This window comes from Quercus lobata, chromosome 3, assembly GCF_001633185.2.
Source record: "Quercus lobata isolate SW786 chromosome 3, ValleyOak3.0 Primary Assembly, whole genome shotgun sequence".
NCBI lineage: Eukaryota > Viridiplantae > Streptophyta > Magnoliopsida > Fagales > Fagaceae > Quercus > Quercus lobata.
In genome coordinates, this window is record NC_044906.1 from 71,379,124 (window position 1) to 71,403,045 (window position 23,922).

Sequence of the window (23,922 nt, forward strand, 5' to 3'; positions counted from 1 at the left end):
CCAGTTTAAGTACATTAATACCTTTGTAAGTTTAAAAACAAGGTTTTTTTTTTTTTTTTTTTGGCCATTTAAATCTCAATTCCTTACAGCTTTTTCTCTTTCAAGCCTCTATCTCCTTTGCCATGGTGTCTCCCCAGTGATGTCAGCCTTGCACCCTCTTGAGTTATGCCATTCCTTTTTGCATTTCCCACACCTTACAGGTCTGTTCAGTTTACTTGCTTTGTAAGGGTTCTTAGGCTCATCAGGAGCCCTTTTTCTTTGCTTGGGTGGCCTGCCTGGTGGTTTGTATATGTGAGGTGCTAGGGGAGCAGGCTGTCCAGTCTCAGCCCATTCTGACTGGCTAAGTATGGGAGGAAGTACCTCCTTGTATATCTCCATGTAAGTTTCTTTGTGGTAGCATGGGTGGGTGTAGGCTTCTGGTGTCTCAATGTTTGTATAAATGGCTGTTATGGCATGTTTGCATGAAATGCCATTTAAATCCCAATACCTACAGCTACATGTCTTCTTGACAAGATCAACTACATGCCTCTCATACTGACTAGCTACCTCATAAAGGAAATTGCCAGCTGGGGTAGCACTAAATGGCTTACTTTCAACTTTCAATTTCTCCAACTTATCTTGTATGCTTGGACACAACTTTCCAGCATACTTCTCTATCCCTTCACTTTTTGTGTAACGCCTAGTCATAAGTCTAACTCTAATCCACTCCAACATTGCCAAGATAGGCTTGTCCCTAGACTTCAATATCATTAAGTTAAAAGACTTACTCAAGTTATTTATCAAACAATCTGTTAAGGCCCCAAGAGTGAAGTGTGACCTTGTCCATTGTGCAGGTGCAATGTTTGCAAGATACTCATATGTCTTTTCATCCAAATCCTTTATGTATTGCGCATGCATCTCTCAAACTCCCTTATTGTTGTGGCAGCAACACACCTTCACAGTGCATCTTTCAGTTTCAATCCCTTGTGATCTACTTTGAAATTGTTGTAGATGTGTTTCACGCAGTATCTATGCTCCACAGTAGGGAATAGTGTCTCTATTGCAGGTATAAGCCCTTGTAAATAACCAAACAAACAAACAAAACATGTTAGAAGTGTGACCTTGTCCATTGTGCAGGTGCAATGTTTGCAAGATACTCATATGCCTTTTCATCCAAATCCTTTATGTACTGCGCATGCATCTCTCAAACTCCCTTATTGTTGTGGCAGCAACACATCTTCACAGTGCATCCTTCAGTTTCAATCCCTTGTGATCTATTTTGAAATTGTTGTAGATGTGTTTCACGCAGTATCTATGCTCCACAGTAGGGAATAGTGTCTCTATTGCAGGTATAAGCCCCTGTAAATAACCAAACAAACAAACAAAACATGTTAGTTCAGCAAACGAAGTAAACCATTCAAGTATAACTGAACAAAACTTGCATACCTTTTGCCTATTAGAAAAGAAGAACAACTAAAGCTCCTCTGGCTTCCCTATATCATCAGTAAAAATTTCCAAAAGCCATATCCAAGACTCCTTCTTTTTTTGTTCCACAACAGCCATGGCTATTGGAAAAATGTTGTCATTTGCATCCTTGGCAATGGCAGATAAGATTTGCCCTCAAAATCTGTGTTTTATGTGACAACCATCTAAATCTATAAATGACGTACATCCACCTAAAAATCCTACCTTCTGAGCATTAAACCTAACATACATCCTCTTAAATTTTGGCAAGGACTAATTGAATTCCAATTTAAAATCTAATTGTACTTTTTTTTTTCAGTTTTGCCTATTAATATATATATATAGATGAGTTTATGCAAAAATAAAAATAGAAAATAAAATAAACCATCACACATAGAATACAAAGATTTACGCGGTTTGATCTAAGGCTTACATCCATAGGCAATGTAGAGGAGAAATTTTTACTATCAAGATTGTGAGATGACAAAGGTTGAGTTAGGTTTTATGAATCCCATTAATTGTTTCTATCAAAATTGAACCCACCTCATAGTTCACTTTAAATTGTCACCTTATTTCTAATATTCCATATTTAGAAGTTTTTTTAGAAAGAAAAGGAAATTAGAGATGGTTAGTAAGTACCTTAGCGTGTTGTAGTAAGGACTCATCAAGGCTAATCTCATGCAATATCCAGCGATAGGGGTTGTTGTTGTCCTCGTCGTTGGACTTGGACTTGTCGGTCTTGACATTGGTTTTCTCATAATGGTAAGTCTTTTTGATTCCGATTCTTTTCTTTCGTTTGGTAAGCACAATAAAAAATATCGTTGGAATTACCGTCGCCTTTCCAACAACCTTTGCCGATGTTTCTCTTGCAACGGTTGGACTTGGAAGAGACCCTCTTCAATCTTGTGAAGAAGAACATCTCTTCTTTGTTTCGTATACAGTTATTAGCTTTTTCCATCTTCTCCCAAATCTGCCATGGTTCTTCAGTGCCGTAAAGATCGCGCTCAGGGATTACTTCAGGGCATTTACAGTCGGAAATTTCCGTGGCCTTAGGATGAAGATAATGAATCACTAGCACTTCGTCTAGTGGATCAAACACGAACCCGCCTGGCCATTCAAGCGTCGACGAGGATGAAGATGATGATGCAGCTGCCATTATTGTTTGATTCTTGCTCTCTGTGTTTCTACAAATGTGCTTTGTGTGAGCGTAGGATAGGTTTAACACGGTATTTATATATATATTTTGCAACTCCTTTTCTGTACAGATACGGATTCCTTGCCAAAAAAGAAAAAAAAAAGTGACACTTGAGTCAGCCCTAAATCTTGACTGACTTTAATTAGAGTTTGAAAGGTATACGATTTGTCACATATCCCACGACACATACCCTTAAACCTACAATATATTAATTCATTATTAAATCTTTTTTATTTTTATTATTAAATATATTTAAGCATTTATTTTTTTGGATCTTGCATGAGCCTTCTTTGAAGGAATCTTTTGCATGGGGAATGTTTTATGCAAATGCTATGGTAAACTTTCTCTTTCTTTCCTTTATTAGGGTTGCTCAGTTTTGTTTTTTTGCTTTTGAAATCTTCATATTTATTATCTTTGCAAACTATATATATAAGATCTAAATTATTTCTTTTTGAAATTCTAGAATTAAAATTTTTTTTGAGGAAAATAATTTAAAATATTTAATAGAAGGATTTAAATAATATTATGTTATAGCCCTGAGAAGAAGTTAGATATCATTTATGCATGGTAGAATTATTCTTATTATTTTCTTTATAGATAGTTTTTTTTTTTTTTTTTGGCCCTATTTCTCGGTTTTAATGTTTAAGATTATGTTCTTACATAAACTCATTATTAATGTTAGATATACTCACAACAATAATACAAATTAGAATAATGCTTAAGAGCTTATTTGAAAAACACAATTGCTTCAAAATCAATACATAATCTGCATTTGCTTACATCTCATGAAATTTAACTCTCTAAATTTTCTAAACTAAAAATGCTTCCCTAACTCATTCAACCAAATATATATCCAGAACTCCAAAAATATCTTGTTTAACAAAAACGTAAGCATAAATGATGCATTCGACTGGGAAATAATGAACCCAAAAGGGTCAACATATTTTGCACTCTATCACATTGGTTTCTGAAGTCAAATTATTCAAATAAACCACAAAATGGACCCGAAAAGAGGATTGATTTTTATGTATAGGACTTATATTGATTATTTTATTGCTTACCCAATACAATTTGCAATCTGCAATCTTTTTTTCATTTTTTTTTTCTGAGAAATAAGTAAATCCATATTATTAAGTTAAAGCAGAAAAATCAGAAAAGAATACATCCTCTAAATCACTAAGTAGTTCTTCTACCCATATATCAAAATCTACGGATGAAACCGCATTCCTAGCTAAGGCATGAGCCAACTTATTATTATTATTATTATTTATTTATTTATTTATTTATTTAGATCTCACTCAATTGCTAGGTTTATTGAACAGGATGTTGGTTGGTTTCTTGGATTCTATTAGTTACATCCATGTAAATTTTACTAACAGATCATGTAATCTATGTTTAAATGATAGAATTTAATATTTAAATTTATTAATTCCCCATTATTAAATAGGCTCTAGATTTTTCAATTAATAAGCTTCTAGCTTGTACATAGTTTTTAACTTACTGATGTAATCTATGGTTTACGGGTCACATCCATTCAAATTTATTTATTTAGTTTTTAAAGAAAATCCATATCTAATTCAATTTCTTAATTATAGCTACAGAAATCAAATAATTCTTCTTAATTATAGCTACAGAAATCAATTAATTCTTCTTAATTCTTACCTTTATAAAGCAAAATTACATTTGATTCTCAAAAAAAGGAGTAAAATTACATTTACAACAAAAAAATGAGCTCGTCTTTTAGATAGAAAAAAGAAGAATAAATATCCTCTCTCTCTCTCTCTCTCTCTCTCTCTCTCTCTCTCTCTCTCTCTCTATATATATATATATATATATATATATATATAATTTCTTTGAGAATAAAACATATCATTTCTATCTAATAAAATTTGAGACACATAAAAAGAAAGAAAAGGAAAATATAATTCTGGTTATTAACTTTACCAAAAGTTTTTTTTTTCATCCCTAAACTTTAAAAAATTCATTTTTCATCTCAAATAACTATTGAAAATTTCATTTTTTGTCTCTAAACTTTTGAAAATATTTTACCTTAAACTTTACCTAAAGTTTTTTTTTTTTTTTTTTTTTTTTTTTTTTTTTTTTTTTTTTTTTTTTTTTTTTTTTCAGTTCTTAAACTATTGAAAAAGTTATTTTTTATTCCTATTTCTCTCTCCAAATTATTAAAAAAAAAAAAAAAACTTTTTAAAGTTTAGGAAGAAAAACAAACTTTTAATAAGGTATAGAGATTAAAATAATATTTTACCCATGAAAGAAACATACGAAGTTACCATAAGTCAAGAAGGTTATAATAATATTCTACTATATAGATGAGTTTTTTAAAAAGGAAAGAAAAAGAAAGAAGTAAATTAGTAATGGTTAATTAGTATATATCTTTGTTTGTTGTAGTGATGATCTTGTCAAGGCTAATTAAGCTCATGCAAGATTTAGTGCCAGTGGCGGTAGTTGAACTTGATATTGTTTATGTATCGTGATTGAGTTATGGTTCTTCTTGTAACATAATATAAGTCTTTTTGGGTAGTCCAATTCTTTTGTTTTCAACCCTATCAAAAATATCTCTGGAATTACTATCACCTCTTCAAACTTGTGAACAACAACATCTTCTTCCAACAATTTAATTTATAAAGGGTTCAAAACATGTTTAATTAATTTTGAATATTTGTGAAACTTTTTAAATATTATTATAAACCTAGAAATCTTGAATTATGAAGTTTTTGTAGTAAAAGAGTATTACATAAATAATTTTTTTAAAAAGAAAACTTTTGCCGATAACATGAGTGATTCGGATAATAACTTATTTGTTAGCTTCTTTTTCTCAATTTGTTTAGACAAATTTTTTTAAAATTTCATTAAAAAATTAAAGATATAAAGAGGATAACAATTAACATACTAACTTCATGTCAATAAATACAATTTAGCTAACGAGAAAAATTCTTATTTTATGTATGAGTGTGTGAGAATGACAATTATATGTTGCATCACATGATTCAAGTACTTAGATAAGGATCATTATACAAACAAATAGTTGGTATTTTATATAACATTTATTCATAATAATTGGTATTTTAAGTAAAATTTGTTTATAATGTCTTTCTCGATTAACAAAATAAAACATACTCTTTATCACTTTGAAATGGTGGAGGAAACCAAAGATTAATAATACCTTGCATTCACACAGCCATTGTACGAAATTTCTATCATCTTTAGATACAGAATTTAGTAACAAATGGGCGTTTTAATTTCCTAATTATGTTGTTTTTTTTTGTAATCCATATTTGCAATCCAATTTTTCTATATATAAAAACGGATCTTCCTATATTTTTTAAATCAAAACCCAACCAAAAGTATATTTTAAAAAATCATGAATTTTATCTTGATTTTCTCACTCTTTCCCTCTATGTAATTCTCTCTCTTATGTTTTTTGCTATAGAGTTTTTTTTACTACTATAAATAAATTCACAATTTTTGCCACCCCTCTCCTACGCAATAGATTGTGATTGGTTATTTATTACTTTTATATAAACTCAGTATTTTTTCTCCACTAATCACACTCATCCACATAGAGAATTGTAACAAAAGTTATGCATTTTTCGCTTTATTGTCAACTATGCTTGCTTTTGGTGCTCCAAATTCCTTGTTTGCATGATTTAAATTTTGCATGCCAATGTTTGAGTTCTTTTCAGAATGTTTTAGAAAAGCACCCGATAAGTAATCCGCATCATGTGGTGTACTGGTGTCTTTTTCTTATTTTTTATTTTTATTATTATTATTTATCTTTGCATGGTGGGGATTGACAGCCATAACTGGTTACCACGATCTCAATGTTTTCGACCTGGTGCAGATCGATCCCTCAAGGCCAATAGCTTATTCGATGCGACAACTCGCCAATGGGATAGAGGACGGATCCAATCCTTGTTCTATAACTCCACCTGAGATGACATTTTGGGTATCAAACTTGTAAAAACTATGTTAAGAAGAAGCCTAAAGCTAAAGGTGAAGGTGAAGAAGGGTAAAGTAGAATTCAAGAAAGCAAGTAAGTCTGGTTTGAAGACAAGCATTGCACAGATAAAGCATCAGAAGAGGCTTAAGGTGTGGCTGAAGAGGCTACTTGAGGCATTGAGTAGTTAAGTGGCATGTGCATTACACGTGTGTGAAACTAGTCAGTTAGTTGGTTAGAGGGGGAGTGACACTTGGCATAATTTTATTGGAGGAGAATTTTTAGGAATTCTGTTAGGAGTTGGTTAGAATTTTTTCCGCGCTTTTTCTCTCCTTTCTGATTTGTAATTGCTTGTATAAATACAAGCTTATTATGTAAATTAGGTAGTTTTTGTAATTGATACATCAGAGCAATAAGATTTTCTTTCCTCAGTCAGAACTTTCTCTCTCTGTTTCTCGAACTTTCTTGAACTTTCTACAATTTTCTTTCTTGATCTGTGATTTCTTGCTTTAGCTTGTGTTTTTAAGACACTACCTCCCGGCATAAACTCTATTGGATGGAAAATAAGCAAAAACTCTTTTCGGTGAAAACAGCGTACCAGCTGGTTCTCCGCCTACACAGTCCATCCTTAGGAGAGCATTCCCTAGCTCATCAAGATAGAAGTTTTTGGAAGAAATTGTGGTCGCTGCACACTCCACCAATGGTTCTAAATTTCCTATGGAGGGCTTGCTCTGACATTCTCCCTACTCATGTGAACCTTCTGCGACGAAAGATTCAAATCGACCCACAGTGCTCTCTTTGTGGACAAAGCGACACCATATTCTGTGGGAATGTCCATTTGCTCGCAATGTCTGGGCGTTGGCTCGTGGGAAAGAGTGGCTAGTTTCTACCTTCTTGCTAGAGCTATGGTTGAAAGGGCTTGATGTAAAGGAATTGGAGAACTGGGCAATGATTGCGTGGTCACTATGGAATGCTAGAAATCGATTTCACTTTGAGCATGTTCAAATTCACCCCACTGTCATTCTAAGAGTGGCAACTTCGTTACTCGAAGAATACCAACGGCTGGCCTTGGCGGGACTCAATCTATGAGCTTTGGTCTCTCCTTTTTTTTTTCTTTTTTCTTTTTTGCTTCTCCTGGGGTTGCATTCCATTGTGTTGGCTTTCCTTGTACAACCTCCAGGTGTAGGAACATGTATTCTTTTTTTTTGAGAAACAAACACATACACACAAGGAAGAGGAAAAATGGTTCTAACACAAAGGTACACCACAACTCTACTCAACATATATTCTGTTTTCCTCTTTTCAATATAATTCTATCATTTGAAGTAAAAAAAAAAAAATTCCTTTTTGAAAATTTAAATTTTAAAATATTTAATCAGGGTTTAAATAATATGTTATAGCCCTAAGTAGAAGTTAGATATCATTGATGGTAGAATCATTCTTATTATTTTCTTTATAGAAATGATAGTATTTTTGGGTTTTTTCCCCCTATTTCTTGGTTTTTAATGTTTTAAGATTATGTTCCTGACCCATAAAAAAAATATATATATATATATTTATATTTATATATTCTTGACATATTAGGGTATTTTTGAAATGATTTTTCAGGTTTTAAAAACTATTGAGTTTGGTTTAAGTTTAAGTTCTTGACATTCTTTCTTTGTATCTTCTTTTTTTTCTTTTCTTTTTTATTTTCTATATTATTTTCTAAATTATAACGAAATATTTATACGTTATTTTTATTTTATTACTAAATTGTACCTCATTTAGTTCCTATTGTTTCAAAAATTAAACCTTATAATATCAAAAGTAACAAATTAAAATATGAAGTTTGCATATAAATCAATGGTTTAATTTATTATTATTTGAAATCTTTTAATTTATAATCTTTGCAATCTATAAGGACTAATTTTATTCTTTTCTGAAATTTTAGAATTTAATTTGTTATCCCTCCTTATTATAGGGTTTATATGTATTTTTTCTTACCCTCTTGACATATTGTTTTCTTTCCTTCTTGATATATATATATATATATATATATCTTCTTTTTTGTTTTCCCTATATTATTTTCTTTATTATGACTATTATCTAGGGTTTGGATTAAGGTTATGAGCTTGACATTGTTATATTTTTATTTTGCAGATAAAAGATTTGGTAGTTTGTTGGAAATGAGAGATAACCCCACATACAGATGTGTCAAGTCCAGCTACAGATTTGATGTTATATTATTGGATAGATTCAGGAGAAATATCATTAGATCCCCTGATTAGCTGGTCCGTTATGCTACATTTGTAATCTCTCCATAGTGAAACTATTTCTTTGATGTTGATTGTGCGTAAATGTAGGCCTAAGGCCAAAACCATGTAAATCTTTGTGTTTTATGTATGATTGTTTATTTTATTTCTATTTTAATTTTCCATCGTACCACTATTATTAGATACGTTCATCACAATAATATTAAAAAAATAATAATGGTCAAGATTAAAGAGAAAAGGTAATAAAATAATTATATCATTGGAAGAAATGGGAGGTTCTTTGCAAGCCAAAATTAGAGGGAAGGATGGGGTTCAAAGACCTGGGGAGGTTTAATGATGCAATGTTGACAAAACAAGTTTGGAGGTTGTTAAAGGACCAATCATCATTGTTTTATAGGGTGTTTAAAGCAAAGTATTTTCCAAGGGGGTCAATCTTTGAAGCATTAGCAGCCACGGGATCTTATGCTTGGCAAAGCATCCTCAAATCGAGGAAGGTGATATCTTTGGGCATGAGGTGGAAAATAGGTAATGGCAGGAGCATAGACATATATAAGGATAACTGGTTGCCAAGGAAGGGATCAACAAAAATTGTCTCGCCACGAAGGCCAGAGTTGGATAGTGCCCAGGTTGCTGCTCTCATCAACCCGTCTACACATTCGTGGGATCAGAACATGGTTGACCAGAATTTCTTACTTTTTGAGGCAAACCGGATCAAAGCCATTCCCCTGTGTTGGACAGATCAATGCGATAGAATTATTTGGCCTGATAGTCCAGATGGGAATTACTAAGTCAAGGCTGGTTATCAAAAATTACGTGAGGAAGCAGATGCTAGTAATGCCTCAAGTTCAGACCCAACGCAACATAAGTCTTTTTGGAAAAAGGTTTGGAAGCTTCAGGTGCCTAATAAAATAAAAAAAATTTCTATGGCGTGTTTGTTCAAATGCTTTGCCAACAAAGGAGAATCTGAAGAAACGAAAAATCATAGACGATGCACGTTGCAACGCCTGCCTAACGAAGCAAGAATCCATACTCCATGTGTTATGGGAGTGCGAGAAGCTCAGTCACGTGTGGGCCCCCTGTTTCAACTGGGTCCGAACAGAGCATCCCGGTATTCGTGACATGCAAGACTTGATAAATATGCTTGGACAGCAGGTTCAGAGGTTGGAGTTGTTCGGAGTGGTGGCATGGTTCATATGGAGTCACAGGAATAGATTGAGATTAAACGAGAAGGGTTTGCCAAGTGAAAAAATTTTCGAAGTTGCAAAAATTTACCTCTCGGACTATCAAGCTAAATGTCCGTCGTCCAGAATGAAGCAACCTAAGGAAAACACTAAATGGCAACCTCCAGAGGAAGGCATTTATAAGACGAACTATGATGGGGCTGTTTTCACCGAGTCAGGGGAAGTGGGGATTGGAGTTATTGTAAGAGATGCAAGGGGGGAGGAGATCGCTGCCTTAGCTGAAAAAATATTATACCCGGGTTCATTGGAAGTGTTGGAGGCTTTAGCTGCACGAAGAGCAGCAAAATTTGCTATGGAGTTGGGACTATCTTCCTCAATACTAGAAGGCGACTCTGAGGTGGTTTACAGGGCGTTGCAAGCTTCAAATTGGCGTCACTCATCCATTGGTGAAATTGTAAAAGACACAGTATCTATGGTAGGTTCGCTTAGAACCTTTTCTTTCTCTCACATTAGGCAGCAGGGTAATAATGCAGCTCATGCTTTGGCCAAGAGAGCAATTGTTTCTTTTCCTTTATTAGTCTAGATGGAGCATGTTCCACTAGACGTTAGTCCATTTGTAATTTCTAATTTGTCATTTGATGAATAAGATTGCCCAGGATTCTCAAAAAAAAAAAAAAAAAAAAAAAACTATTTTTTGTGGTGTCCATTTGACATTCTATCCTTGATTTTTTAATTAATCCAGGATAAGAGTCCAAAATCCATTAATAAAGAAATCGAAAATCGAAAATTTGGAAATTTATTCCTATATTACCTATAATGAGGATTTCTCTCTTTGAACTGGACTTTTATATAGTTCAAAAATACCTTCATTAATGAAGGATAAATCCTCTTAGAAATAAGATCATAAATGTCAAATAGTAAATTTCATTTTGCATTAAAAAAAAAGAACTCCTAAAATTTAGGATTTTCTTTCCTTCACATTCATATTTTTTACTCCCTAAAATTTAGTCATTTTTATTCATTTTTCATCCGAATAAAAGTAAAGAGAGGTACTACGTTCACAACATTTTTAACAAACATTTTCACCCCCAATTTAAAAAATAAAGGCGAAAACCACATTTTCATCCCTACATTCTCACGCGATTTTTACTTTGGTCCCTATTTTTTATTTTTACTGCTTTTAGTCTCTATTTAGAAAAACGCGTCTCGTTTTAGTCCTTTCCGTTAGTGCCCTAATGGCAAAGTCCTACGTGGCAGACGGAACTATTAAAATAATAATAATAAATTTTATTTTGGTATTAAAACACGTTAGCATCTAAATAAAAAAAATTAATTTATTAATTTTAACTAAATAAAAAAAAATTAAAAACAGATATAAAAACCAAAATCAATGAATGGAGATTTAAGTATGTCTTGAACAAGAACAACAAGAATACAAACCTAGATCTAAGAACACAAAATTAAAATCCAAAAATCACGAATGACTAAACTAGGAAATATATATAGGTTGGTGTCCTCGAAGAGACCCACAAGGTAAGCCTCTACAACCTCTGGAAGAGCGAGAACAGCATGGCTCTGGAACCTCAAATCCGTCCGGGAAACAAAGAGAATTTCATATAACAACAATTCGCACAAAGAGAACAAGAGAAACATATAAGATCAATTTTCTCGACAGCCAAATAGAGGTGAAGGATATAAAAAAACCTTGAAGTCTTGTGCGATTTCACGAACAAGACGTTGGAAGGGCAACTTGTGGATCAAAAGCTCGGTACTCTTCTAGTACTTATGGATTTCACTATTTAAAATCCAGAAGAAAATTAGGGTTTTGAAAGAAAATAAACGATCTAATTACAAAATTTTGAATTTTTCGAAAAAAATAATTACCGAAGAGCAACAGTTCCGAGATGATAACGATGGGGCTTCTTCACTCCACCAGTTGTGGGTGTAGATTTCCTTGTAGCCTTCACAAAATTAACAAAAATAAAGTCAAATTTAGAACCCTAATTTCATATTTATATGATTCTCGAAATTAAATTCAAGAACAATTCCAAAACCCTAAGTCATGTGTGTTTCCAAAGAAAGTTCACTAAAAGAGAGAGAAATTAAGCAATTTTATTTTCCTAGAGAGAAAATCAAAAGAGATATTTTCAATTGAAAGAAAGAATCGGACTAAGAAGAAAACCCTAAAAGAAACACACCTTAGTGGCAAGCTGCTTCCTTGGAGCCTCGTGCATATTTATTTTTCTGCAAAATTTCCAATTCAGCCCAAGCCCATGTGACGTATAAGGTTTTATGTTTTACTCCAAGTATAAAAGGAAATACCCTAGCTACATTTTAGAAGTCTTTTTGATGTGCTGTGTGTTGAATCTTTTGTGAGATCTAGAGGTGTTTACCTTCATACACACTTAGAGTTATCAAGATCAAGATTCATGTCAAGAACTTTGTGATCGCTTCAGTTGCTGCATAAAGAACTTAAAAATGATCTGAAACCTTTGAGTAGATTCTCAAAGTCACAAGTGGGAGTACTTATGGTTGCAGTGGATCAAGGAAAGAAGTAGTCCATGGACTCGGAGTTGTCACGTGGTCGTGGTAGTAAGTTTTCTACTCAAGGTAGCAATAAAATGTTAGTGGTCTAAGTTCTATTGTACAAACTTCTATTCTTTCATGGTGGATCTATATCTTGAAAATAGTTAGGTTAAATCATCTTCAAGTTTTTTACCAGTTTGGTTTTCCTAGGTTATCATATCGTGCATTCTTTATATTTCCACATTATTTACATGATATAATTTTCTTGTGTTAACCTTGATCTGGATAATTTATCTATGCAATCACATAGCTAAATAACTAGGTTAAACAACTTGTGTTTTAAGGGGTCTAAAAACATACACATAAGTAATAACTGTAATTTTTTTTTTTTTTTTTTTTTTTACAAGTGTAATTTCTTTTTTGAACATGTGTTTAAAAATGGTATAGTGATATAGAGAAAATTTTGGGTAGGAAAATAAGACAAACATGAGGGAAAAGAAGGTTAAATTTTAGGAGTTCTCTTAGTTTTTTATTTTTGGCGAAAACTACATTTTCATTCTTACATTTTCACGCGATTCCCACTTTGGTCCCTATCTTTTATTTTCACCGCTTTTAGTACCTATTTAGAAAAACATGTCTCATTTTAGTCATTTCCATCAGTGCCCTAACGGCAAAGTCCTACGTGGCAGACGAAACTATTAAAATAATAATAATAAATTTTATTTTGGCATTAAAAAATGCCACGTCAGCATCTAAATTAAAAAAATTAATTTATTAATTTTAACTAAATTAAAAAATTAAAAAAAGAAATAAAAACCAAAAATCACATGAATTGAGATCTAAGTGTGTCTTAAACAAGAGCAACAAGAACACAAATCCAAATTTAAGAATACAAAATTAAAATCCATAAAATTCGAACAAGCTGTGTTTATTGGACATTACTTTTAATAAATTTGCTTAAGTGTTCATTACTCTCGTCTGAAATGGTTAGAAGGCTTCAAAAATTCATGCTATATGATAAAGTTGACATAAATTGCAGTATAAAGAAGAAGACGAATTATTTTCATCGAATCCCACATTCACATCCAAATCTCAGATTCTCTCAGAAAATCAAAGCCCTAACTTCTTCTTCTTCGCTTTTCGTTCTCTGATTCCGATCTAAAGAGAGATGGCTCGTACCAAGCAGATTGCTCGCAAGTCCACTGAAGGAAATTAGGAGAAGAAGAATAAATATCCTCTCTCTCTCTCTCTCTCTCTCTCTATCTCTCTCTCTCTCTCTCTATATATATATATATATATATATATATATTTCTTTGAGAATAAAACATATCTAATAAAATTTGAGACACATAAAAAGAAAGAAAAGTAAAATACAATTTTGGTTCTTAAACTTTACTAAAAGTTCTTTTTCATCCTTAAACTTTAAAATTTTCATTTTTCATCCTCAAATAACTATTGAAAATTTCTTCTTTTTTTTTTCCCCTAAACTATTGAAAATATTTTACTTTTTGACCTTAAACTTTACCTAAAGTTTTTTTTTTTTTTTTGGGGTTCATAAACTATTTAAAAAAGTCGTTTTTTATTCCTATTCCTCTCTCCAAATTATTAATAAATTTAAAAAAAAAAAAACCTTTTATAAAGTTTAAGGATGAAAAAAAAAAAAAAAAGACTTTTATAGTTTAGGAAGAAAAACAAACTTTTTGTAAGGTTTAGAGACAAAAATAATATTTTACCCATGAAAGAAACATTATGAAGTTACTGTAAGTCAAGAAGGTTCTAATAATACTCTACTATATAGATGAGTTTTTTAAAAAGGAAAGAAAGAGAAAGAAGAAAATTAGAGTTGGTTAATTAGTATATATCTTTGTTTGTTGCAGTGATGATCTTGTCAAGGCTAATTAAGCTCATGCAAGATTTAGTGCAAGTGGCGGTTGTTGAACTTGATATTGTTGATGTATCGTGAGTGAGTTATGGTTCTTCTTGTAACATAACGTAAGTCTTTTTGGATACTCTAACTCTTTTGTTTTTGACCCTATCAAAAATATCACTGGAATTACTACCACCTCTTCAAACTTGTGAACAACATCTTCTTCCAACAATTTAATTTATAAAGTGTTCAATACATGTTTTAATTAATTTTGAATATTTGTGAAACTTTTTAAATATTATTATACACCTAGAAATCTAGAATTATGAAGTTTTTGTAATAAAAGAGTATTACATAAATAAATTTTTTTTAAAGAAAACTTTTGCCAACAACATGAGTGATTTGGATAATAACTTATTTGTTAGCTTCTTTTTCTCAATTTATTTAGACACAAATTTTTAAAATTTCATTAAAAAAATTAAAGATATAAAGAGGATAACAATTAACATACTAACTTCATGTCAATAAATACAATTTAGCTAACGAGAAAAATTCTTATTTTATGTATGAGTGTGTGAATGACAATTGTATACTGCATCACATGATTGAAGTACTTAGATAAGGATCATTATGCAAACAAATAGTTGGTATTTTATATAACATTTATTCATAATAATTGGTATTTTAAGTAATATTTGTTCATAATGTCTTTCTCGGTTAACAAAAGAAAACATATTCTTTATCACTTTGAAATGGTGGAGGAAACCAAAGATTAATAACACCTTGCATTCACACAGACACTGTACGAAATTTCTATCATCTTTAAATACAGAATTTAGTAACAAATAGGCGTTTTAATTTCCTAATTATGTTATACAAACTAATGTTATAGAAATTTAACATGGCAATTTTATCATACCAATTCTTTTTTGCACTTAGCCCGAACTTGTAGTCGTAATAATAGCTTGATTTTCTTTGCGATTTTTTTTGTTTCTATCACTCTTTTCCTGGTTAAATGGAAAAAAAAATACACTAAAGATTTTAGAAAAAAATATATTAAAAAAAACTATTAATAAAGTTCATTTTAAGAATTTTCAAATTATTTAGGATATTTTCAAAAAAAAAATTTAATTTTTTTCAAAAATTTTGGGGGGGCCAAGGCCCCCCTCAATCCTCAAGTGGCTCCGCCACTTAAGCTATGTGAATGAAAAAGTAACTATGTGAATGAAAAAAAAAGCTTTTTCTTATGGCCATAATAAAATCTCACAAGTCACAACAATGAACAAAATAAATTATCAGATTATCATGAGTACAAATCCTCTGTATCACTTTTTTGTGTACCACTCTATATTCCACCAATCACAACTTGTCATGTATTGATTTTATTTTCCTCATAAAATAATTAAATTTTAAAATTGAGTGAAATCATGCACATAGTAAGTTGTAATTGGTGGAACATAAATTGGTATACAAAAAGTGGTATAAATGATTTGTATTTGTATTTTTCTACTGGACCTCTCTCAAAAAAAAAAAAAAAAAAAAAAAAAAAGGTATTTGTCTATCGAACAAAACTTAGGTATAGTATTTAGGTATTGTTCCTTAGGTTCTCCTTTTAAGATTGAGCCATGTGACAGTACTTAACTAAAAATATACTTTCATCCCATGAGAAAAAGCCACATGGCTGAATCTTAAGAGATGAACACCTAAAGAATATATAACACTTAACTACTGTACCAAAGTTTTATTTAGGTACCTAAGTTTTGTCATTGTCTATCAGAGGTTGAAAAGAAGAAGAAGTTATATTAGAACCGACAACTCAAAATAAGGGTATCAAGAAAGAAAAAAATGTTGCGAAATTTTGTTGTACCAAGACTTAATCTTCCCAAATTGGCAATGACGTTAGAACAATCACACTAGTCCTTGCAAAATACAAAAAATTGTCAATTTTATACATTTTTCTTCAAAAACACCCTACATCAGTCCTTCTAAATCACTGTAGATTTTTATTTTTACTACAATAACCATGTAAATATACACGGTTACTATAACTTTGCATCTTAATATTTTATTAATTTCACAATTTCTCTCCTTTTATCTTTCTCTTCTCTGTTTGCAAAACCAACTTAGATTTTTGCTCTCCCTCATCATCTTCTTCTTCCTTTGATGCACACAAACCAACACAGAGACACACAAACACACCCACACGGACAAACCAACAGAGAGAAAGAGAGAGAGTATGTGTGTGTGTCGCTGGGGGGGGGGGGAGGCTCCAAATCGTTTGATCTGAGAGATGAGAGGATAAAATAAAAAATAAAAAAGATAAGGATAAAAGAAAAGGATAAAATTATAATAAAAAATTAAAGAAATATTATTATTATTTAAATAGAATAGATTGTAAAATAGATTGACTAATATGAGTGTTTTTGAAAAATGATGGTGTACAATAGAAAAAGTAGGTTCTTATGCTAAAATAGACAGAAATTTTTAAATGGACTAATGCGAATGCTCTTAGGCTTAATTTGGACAAATTTTTCCAATTTTTTGCAAAGTTGGCATTAGGCTTAATTTTGGCAAGTTTTTCCAATTTTCTCTCTATTTGATGATGAATTTTTTTTCTTTCTTATTAGAGCATTTCCTTTTTGGAGAGAGTTTCAATTTACGGCGTCCGCTCCTAATGATAACTCTTTATCATCAGACCAAGACACCAATCGGTTTTTGATGTAGGCGAAGATTGAACTCCAGATCTCTTATTCAACTATCAGAGATTTAACAGTTGAGCTAACTGGAACCCATCTTATTAAAGCATTTCCAATAGACTAGCCAAAGTCATTTTTGGGAGAGCAAACCCAAAAAATCAGCTCCAATAGCCTCTCTAAAAGGGAAACTTTTCCTGTTTTTTTTAGAACTGCTACAGTAGCTCTCTTGAAGAAGAGAGTATTGTAGCAACTCCAAACCATTTTTCTCACTTAAAATAATCCTCACTTGAATAAATCCGAATAAAAAATTTAGCACAGTAAATTAAAATTTTAGCATTTATCTCAACCTCAACGGCTACAAAGACACCAAACACAATAGGAACAAAATAAAAAACGCAATCTAATCATAGAACACAGTCTTTCTCATAAAACTAATAAAATTAGATCAAATTTTTAAAAAAAGAATCTAACCCACAATATCCGAAGATAGAGGATAGAGGACAAAGACTATTTTTCCCTCCCTTGGTGGGGCATAGTGGTGATTTCCCCTCTATGTGATGAGAAGATGAGTGGCATGTTTTAGTGTTTTTAGTCCAAGTGAAAGAGGGAGACACCTAGAGATAGAGGTGGACCAAGAGGTAGAAAATGAAAAGCAAAAATGAAGATAAAGAGGAGAAGTTGTGTGTGGAGGAGGAAAAAGAAAAGAAAAAGAACAAACATATGGATGGAAAAAATGAAGAGAGAAGAAAAAATAAAACAAAAAAATAAAATTGAGAAATGTTACCGCAATATTTTCACAATTCATTTATAATAAATCTTAAGTAGCAGGTTATTATTAGCTATTATTGTTGAGAAAAAAAAAATTTAGTGATGGGTTCAAATTAGAACCAGTACCATATAGAATTTGTTGTGAAATTATCGTAAAAATGTTGTGAACATAATACTTCTCATTAAAAAAATATCTCAAAAAAATTTAAATATTAAAGAAAGAATGAACAAATAATATTTAAATAGAATAGAGAAAATATAGAAAGTTTGTTGGAAAGTGCATTTGAAAAAATAGGTAGATAAAAAATAAATATAATTTTTCACTGTCCAAATAGTACAAAAATTGAAAGAGGTTGCTAAAGATGTTCATTGTCAGTATTTTATTAGTCATTCAGTAGGTCCATATTTCCATTTCAGCAATTATGGGAGTGACCTTATTAAAACATAAAATAGTTGTTTGTCCTGAAAATTAGAATTTTTTCCATTTTATTTTTTGAGATAATTGTTAAAATACTTATGTGTTCATTTTAAAGATACTGAATGTGTAATTATTGTGATTTGTTGACACGTATTTGTGGATTGTATTTTATTTAAATGAAAATTGTGTTTATTTTTAGACTTTCTTAAATATATATGTATATTATCATAGGGGCCAAAATGACAAGGTTATTTAAGAATTTTCAAATTATTTAGGATATTTCCAAAAAGAAATTTAATTTAATTTTTTTCAAAAATTTTGGGGGGTCCAAGGCCCCCCTTGGTCCTCAAGTGGCTCTACCATTGGATAAAAAGACAAAAAAAAAAAAAAAATGGTACAAACAGGCAAAACAACTTAGTTTAACCGGAGATGAATTGACGAAGTTGTCCATTTGTATTTTTTAAAGCTTTGGCTTGAATCATGAGACCTGAGCACAATTTTCAAACTCGGGCGGTTTCATTGGATTTTTTGTGTAGAGCGGGCGGCGTTGAGTTAAAAGAACCATCCTAATAGGCGATCCTTAGTTAACCGGGTTAGACAATACTTTGGTTCCGATTTCAGAACCATGGATTGAAGTGGATCTTTATTTTTTCTTTGTTGTTATTATTATTATTATTATTTATTTATTTATTTTCGTTTGAAGCTTTAAATAGCACTGCTAAAGTAAGTATCTGTATTTCTGTGTATAAGTTTTTAAAAGTATTGTTTTAAACATTATATATTAATATATAAATATTTGTAATACTGTAATATTTTTTTATATACTACTAAAAAGAAGTATAAAACTTACCTAAAAAATTATATAAAAAAAATTACAATTATATATATATATAATTTATATGCAACAGTAATTTCGAAATGGTTTGGAAGGTACACCGTACACTCGTGCATTTCGTCTCTTCTATAATCGAACCGAATGAATACCGAAACAGTATTCCTAACTTTAATATATAGGAATTAACATGATCACATGGGCCTGTCAAAAAAAAAAAAAACATAATCCAAGTGTTTTAAATCAAGGGTCCGTCTTATCAAAAAAAAAAAAAAAAAATCAAGGGTCCGGACCGTACATATAAGGGAATAGTTTAATAAGTTTGTTTTGCTTTCTCATTAGACAGCAATGACTTATATGGGAACAAGACATCTGACAAATTATATTTTTTCGAAAAGACTAAACTATCATTGAAGACCGAGGCTTATAGCGGTGTAGCAGTCGAAAGGAAGACAAGATTTCTGAAACCTGTTGTCCTCATGTGGATACGTTGGTAAACAAAGAGCCACACAACTTTTTTTTTTTTTCTTTCTTTTTTCGTAAAGGCCTGCATACTTGGCTCCTTTGCTACAAACCACTATCTAAGTTTAATGATTAAATAATGCTATCAATGTAACTTTTTATAAATATTTGTGAAATTGTTTAAGTATTTATATCACAATTAATTATTTTAACTATAATGAAATTTATTGTGAAATTTATTATAAGTATCAATTGGGTTTATTATTCACATCATTTTTATTTTGTCACGTGATATTATTTTATTAGACAAATTAAACATGTGTAACATTATTTTGTGACACTTAGTGAAAAAGTATAAATGAAGAGGCTACTGATGTAAATAATATACATCTTCAAGAGTCTTATCAAAGTAAGTATGTGAGAGGCCCTACCCTTAGTCCACCAAGTTTTTGTTGGGACAAATCCGCGTGAATTGGTGAGGTTGTGCAGGTGCCCTGTTATATTTTTCCATAGATTAGGGTTTTACATAGAGTTGACATCTACTCCCTCCGTCCCACTTTGTTTGTCCTATTAGAAAAGTCAAACTTTTTAAGGGAACATCATTTATTATCTTGTCTACCTTTTAAAAATGTATAAGTTTCCAAAACTACCCTTAAATAAATTTATCAAAAAATTGAATTATTAATAAAATAGGGGTATAATAGAAATATTAGTAAATTAATGACTTTTATTTTTAGAAATTGGACAATATTTTGGGACATCTCAAAATGGAATAGAAAACAAACAAAGTGGGACGGAGGGAGTATTTTATTTAAATAGTAAAAATAATAAAATCCAAAATGAAAGATGTAGGGCCCAAATGGTTTATGGGCCAAGCCCATCTACCCGGGGAGAATCCAAAGGCCCAAGCCGAGGAAGGCTATGGCCCAAGCTCGACAAGATAGCCTATAGATACCGCCGAGGGCAGTTCAGTCCTCGGCAGACCCAAAGTCCCCCCTGAAAGAAGGGTAAAGACGGTATAGGACTGAAACTTGGAAGAAAGATCTAAAATATCCGGGGAAAGCTGCCCTTACTGCCATTCAATGCTCTGAACCTGACAGAGCCGCATTCTTTGGCTTTTACAACCACCCCCAACAACTTTGAGTATGGGCTGATGGGACAAATATCAGCCTTGGAAATGTTGACCCTATACGTGGACGAAGGACAGTGAACACAGGCGAGTATAAAAGGAAAAATCAGTGACCTGAAGAAGGGCTGGGAAAAATGGCCAAAAACCAGAGCCTCCCAGCCCACCTCCAGGAGAAAGACTCCATGGGTGAAAATAACCTAGACACGCACGAATACCACGAAAAAACCCACCGCCTGTCGATCAAGGCCTAGCCTTTCAAACCCACGCTCTACAAATGATATTGTTAGGGTCTTTTTACGTGCGAACCCGACACTGTTACGGTCCGCCACGAATCGTGTCCTTACAATTGGCGCCGTCTGTGGGAAGGGCTTGTGTGTTGGCATAGGCGGTAGGTCGAAATAGTTCCTTTGTTATTTCTAACAATTGGTTATAGAGTTTCAGCGTAAAGTTCCGTTAGGGGCTATGCTTCTTGATTAAAGGCTTGTGTGTTGGCATAGGCGGTAGGTCGAAATAGTTCCTTTGTTATTTCTAACAATTGGTTATAGAGTTTCAGCGTAAAGATCCGTTAGGGGCTATGCTTCTTGATTAGGGGCTACGTTTGTCAGCGTTAATCGCGCGGATAATTCTAGGGGCTTGGCCGAGGTGCTAACTCCCTTAAAGCCAAGTTCCAGCGCCAAAAGAAAACTAGGTTTTGGACAGAACCAGGGCATTGTATAGTCCTCGGACTCAAGCCTATGGGAAAACCAACTACTTGGATGTGGAAAACTAGGTTTTGGACAGAACCAGGGCATTGCATGGTCCAAGGACTCAAGCCTATGGGGAAACCAACTACTTGGATGTGGAAAACTAGGTTTTGGACAGAACCAGGGCATTGCATGGTCCAAGGACTCAAGCCTATGGGGAAACCAACTACTTGGATGTGGAAAACTAGGTTTTGGACAGAACCAGGGCATTGTATAGTCCTCGGACTCAAGCCTATGGGGAAACCAACTACTTGGATGAGGAAAACTAGGTTTTGGACAGAACCAAGGCATTGTATAGTCCTCGGACTCAAGCCTATGGGGAAACCAACTACTTGGATGTGGAAAACTAGGTTTTGGACAGAACCAGGGCATTGCATGGTCCAAGGACTCAAGCCTATGGGGAAACCAACTACTTGGATGTGGAAAACTAGGTTTTGGACAGAACCAGGGCATTGCATGGTCCAAGGACTCAAGCCTATGGGGAAACCAACTACTTGGATGTGGAAAACTAGGTTTTGGACAAAACCAGGGCATTGTATAGTCCTCGGACTCAAGCCTATGGGGAAACCAACTACTTGGATGAGGAAAACTAGGTTTTGGACAGAACCAGGGCATTGCATGGTCCAAGGACTCAAGCCTATGGGGAAACCAACTACTTGGATGTGGAAAACTAGGTTTTGGACAGAATCAGGGCATTGCATGTCCAAGGACTCAAGCCTATGGGGAAACCAACTACTTGGATGAGGAAAACTAGGTTTTGGACAGAACCAGGCATTGTATAGTCCTCGGACTCAAGCCTATGGGGAAACCAACTACTTGGATGAGGAAAACTAGGTTTTGGACAGAACCAGGGCATTGCATGGTCCACGGACTCAAGCCTATGGGGAAACCAACTACTTGGATGAGGAAAACTAAGTTTTGGACAGAACCAAGGCATTGCATGGTCCTCGGACCCAATCCTATGGGGAAACCAAGTACAAAAAAGAAATCTTACAAGTTTTGGACATTGGCCTAGCGTGCATCGCGCAGCACTCAGCAGTTATCCCGGTTAGTTCCAAGAGTTTAATTTATTGAGGATTACCATTGTTATACTTGATAATATTCGTGAGTTTAAACTAGTAGGAATTTGTGTTAAGGCATTTTTCTGCCCGGAATATCATTAAGGGCAAGCTTAGATTTAATATTCATGCACAAAGTAGTTGTTGCAGAGAAGAAAAGTATGTATAAAGAAATAAACACATCTTTTATTAAGGCAAAGGAACAGTACAATGTACAATGAAAAGCTGAAACAAGCTTACATTAAAGTTAACTACGTAAGTAAAAGAAAAATACAAGAGAGTGAAGATAAAGCCGAGGAGGTGGCTCAGAGGAGAGGTTGGCTACTGCTTCGAGACCTTATTCCTCCTCAATACTTTTGCACGCCTATAACTCAGGCAGCAAAAGAACTCAACTTGAGCCTGACACCGGTGAAGAAAAGGTGCAGGGAACGTGACCTCAGGCTAACACCATCTACGGAAAAGGTGCAGGGAGCCGGAAGTTGAGGAGCCTTTACCAAAAATTTGTCTGCGACAAGGCAGAGGCGCTGGTGGCGGAGAATCTTTCTTCTGACACACCAAAATTCTAGCATGAACAGAACCTGCTTCGGATTTTGACTAAAAGGGGGAGAAACGCCCTTTCCCCTCTGTCGAAACGGGATTTTCCCTTGAATTTATGCCTCCTTCGCCCGTACCTCACTCGTTGGAGTCTCAGGAGGACATGGCGCCTTCGTGGCGGAGAGAGTTCCTTTTCCCCAACCCTCGCCTCAAACATGATGTACTAAGGGAGGAAACTGGAGGATTTATGCGCAGGTAAAGCAACTCCCTCTCCTATTTATTTAAAAAGATAAGATGGTGGCATTTAATTCACGCAGCGTCCCAAGGAACGCTACAAACAAAATATTTCCGGCTCGATTTCCAATGCCGTCTGCGACCCTGAGGTTAAAGGAGCCTCATAAAGGCGCGCCTCGAATACGGGGACGCCAAAAAGTACTGCGTGACCTAAGACTACGGAAATACCTCTTAAATTGTGGGCCCCGTAAATTCGCGGCCCAGGCCTGTTCTGCATGGGGGCCCAGGGACGGAACCAAGGCCTTGCATGGTCCTCGGACTCAAGCCTATAGGGAAACCAAGTACAAAAAAGAAATTACAAGTTTTATACAAAACCAAGGCCTTGCATGGTCCTCGAACTCAAGCCTATGGGGAAAGTTCTCGGCTCAAAAACTGTAAAATGTTAAGGCCAATAAAAAGTGTTAGGATGTTGGAGGGGCACTCCACTATTCGGTAGCCTAAGGGGGCTGTTCATTTTGGCGAGTGATATTTCCTCGGACGATTACTTCCTACACCACCTCGAGCAATTAATTAGCATCTCGGCTAAGTTTTGGGGTAAGTATCCTTTTTCTAAGGTCGACGGTATT

At 33.4% G+C, this 23,922-nt stretch overlaps 1 protein-coding gene and 1 pseudogene across 1 annotated transcript; both read right to left on the bottom strand.

Moving 5' to 3' along the window:
• Positions 1-935: 935 nt before the first annotated feature.
• Positions 936-2,599, bottom strand: LOC115981396 (NAC domain-containing protein 41-like). Its single transcript, XM_031103534.1, has 2 exons — positions 2,275-2,599; positions 936-1,054 (listed from the first exon to the last, which is right to left on the bottom strand). Exons 1-2 carry the CDS (start codon positions 2,597-2,599, stop codon positions 936-938), a joined length of 444 nt encoding a protein of 147 aa, XP_030959394.1.
• Positions 2,600-11,475: 8,876 nt separating this feature from the next.
• Positions 11,476-12,263, bottom strand: LOC115981397 (annotated as a pseudogene).
• Positions 12,264-23,922: the final 11,659 nt, after the last annotated feature.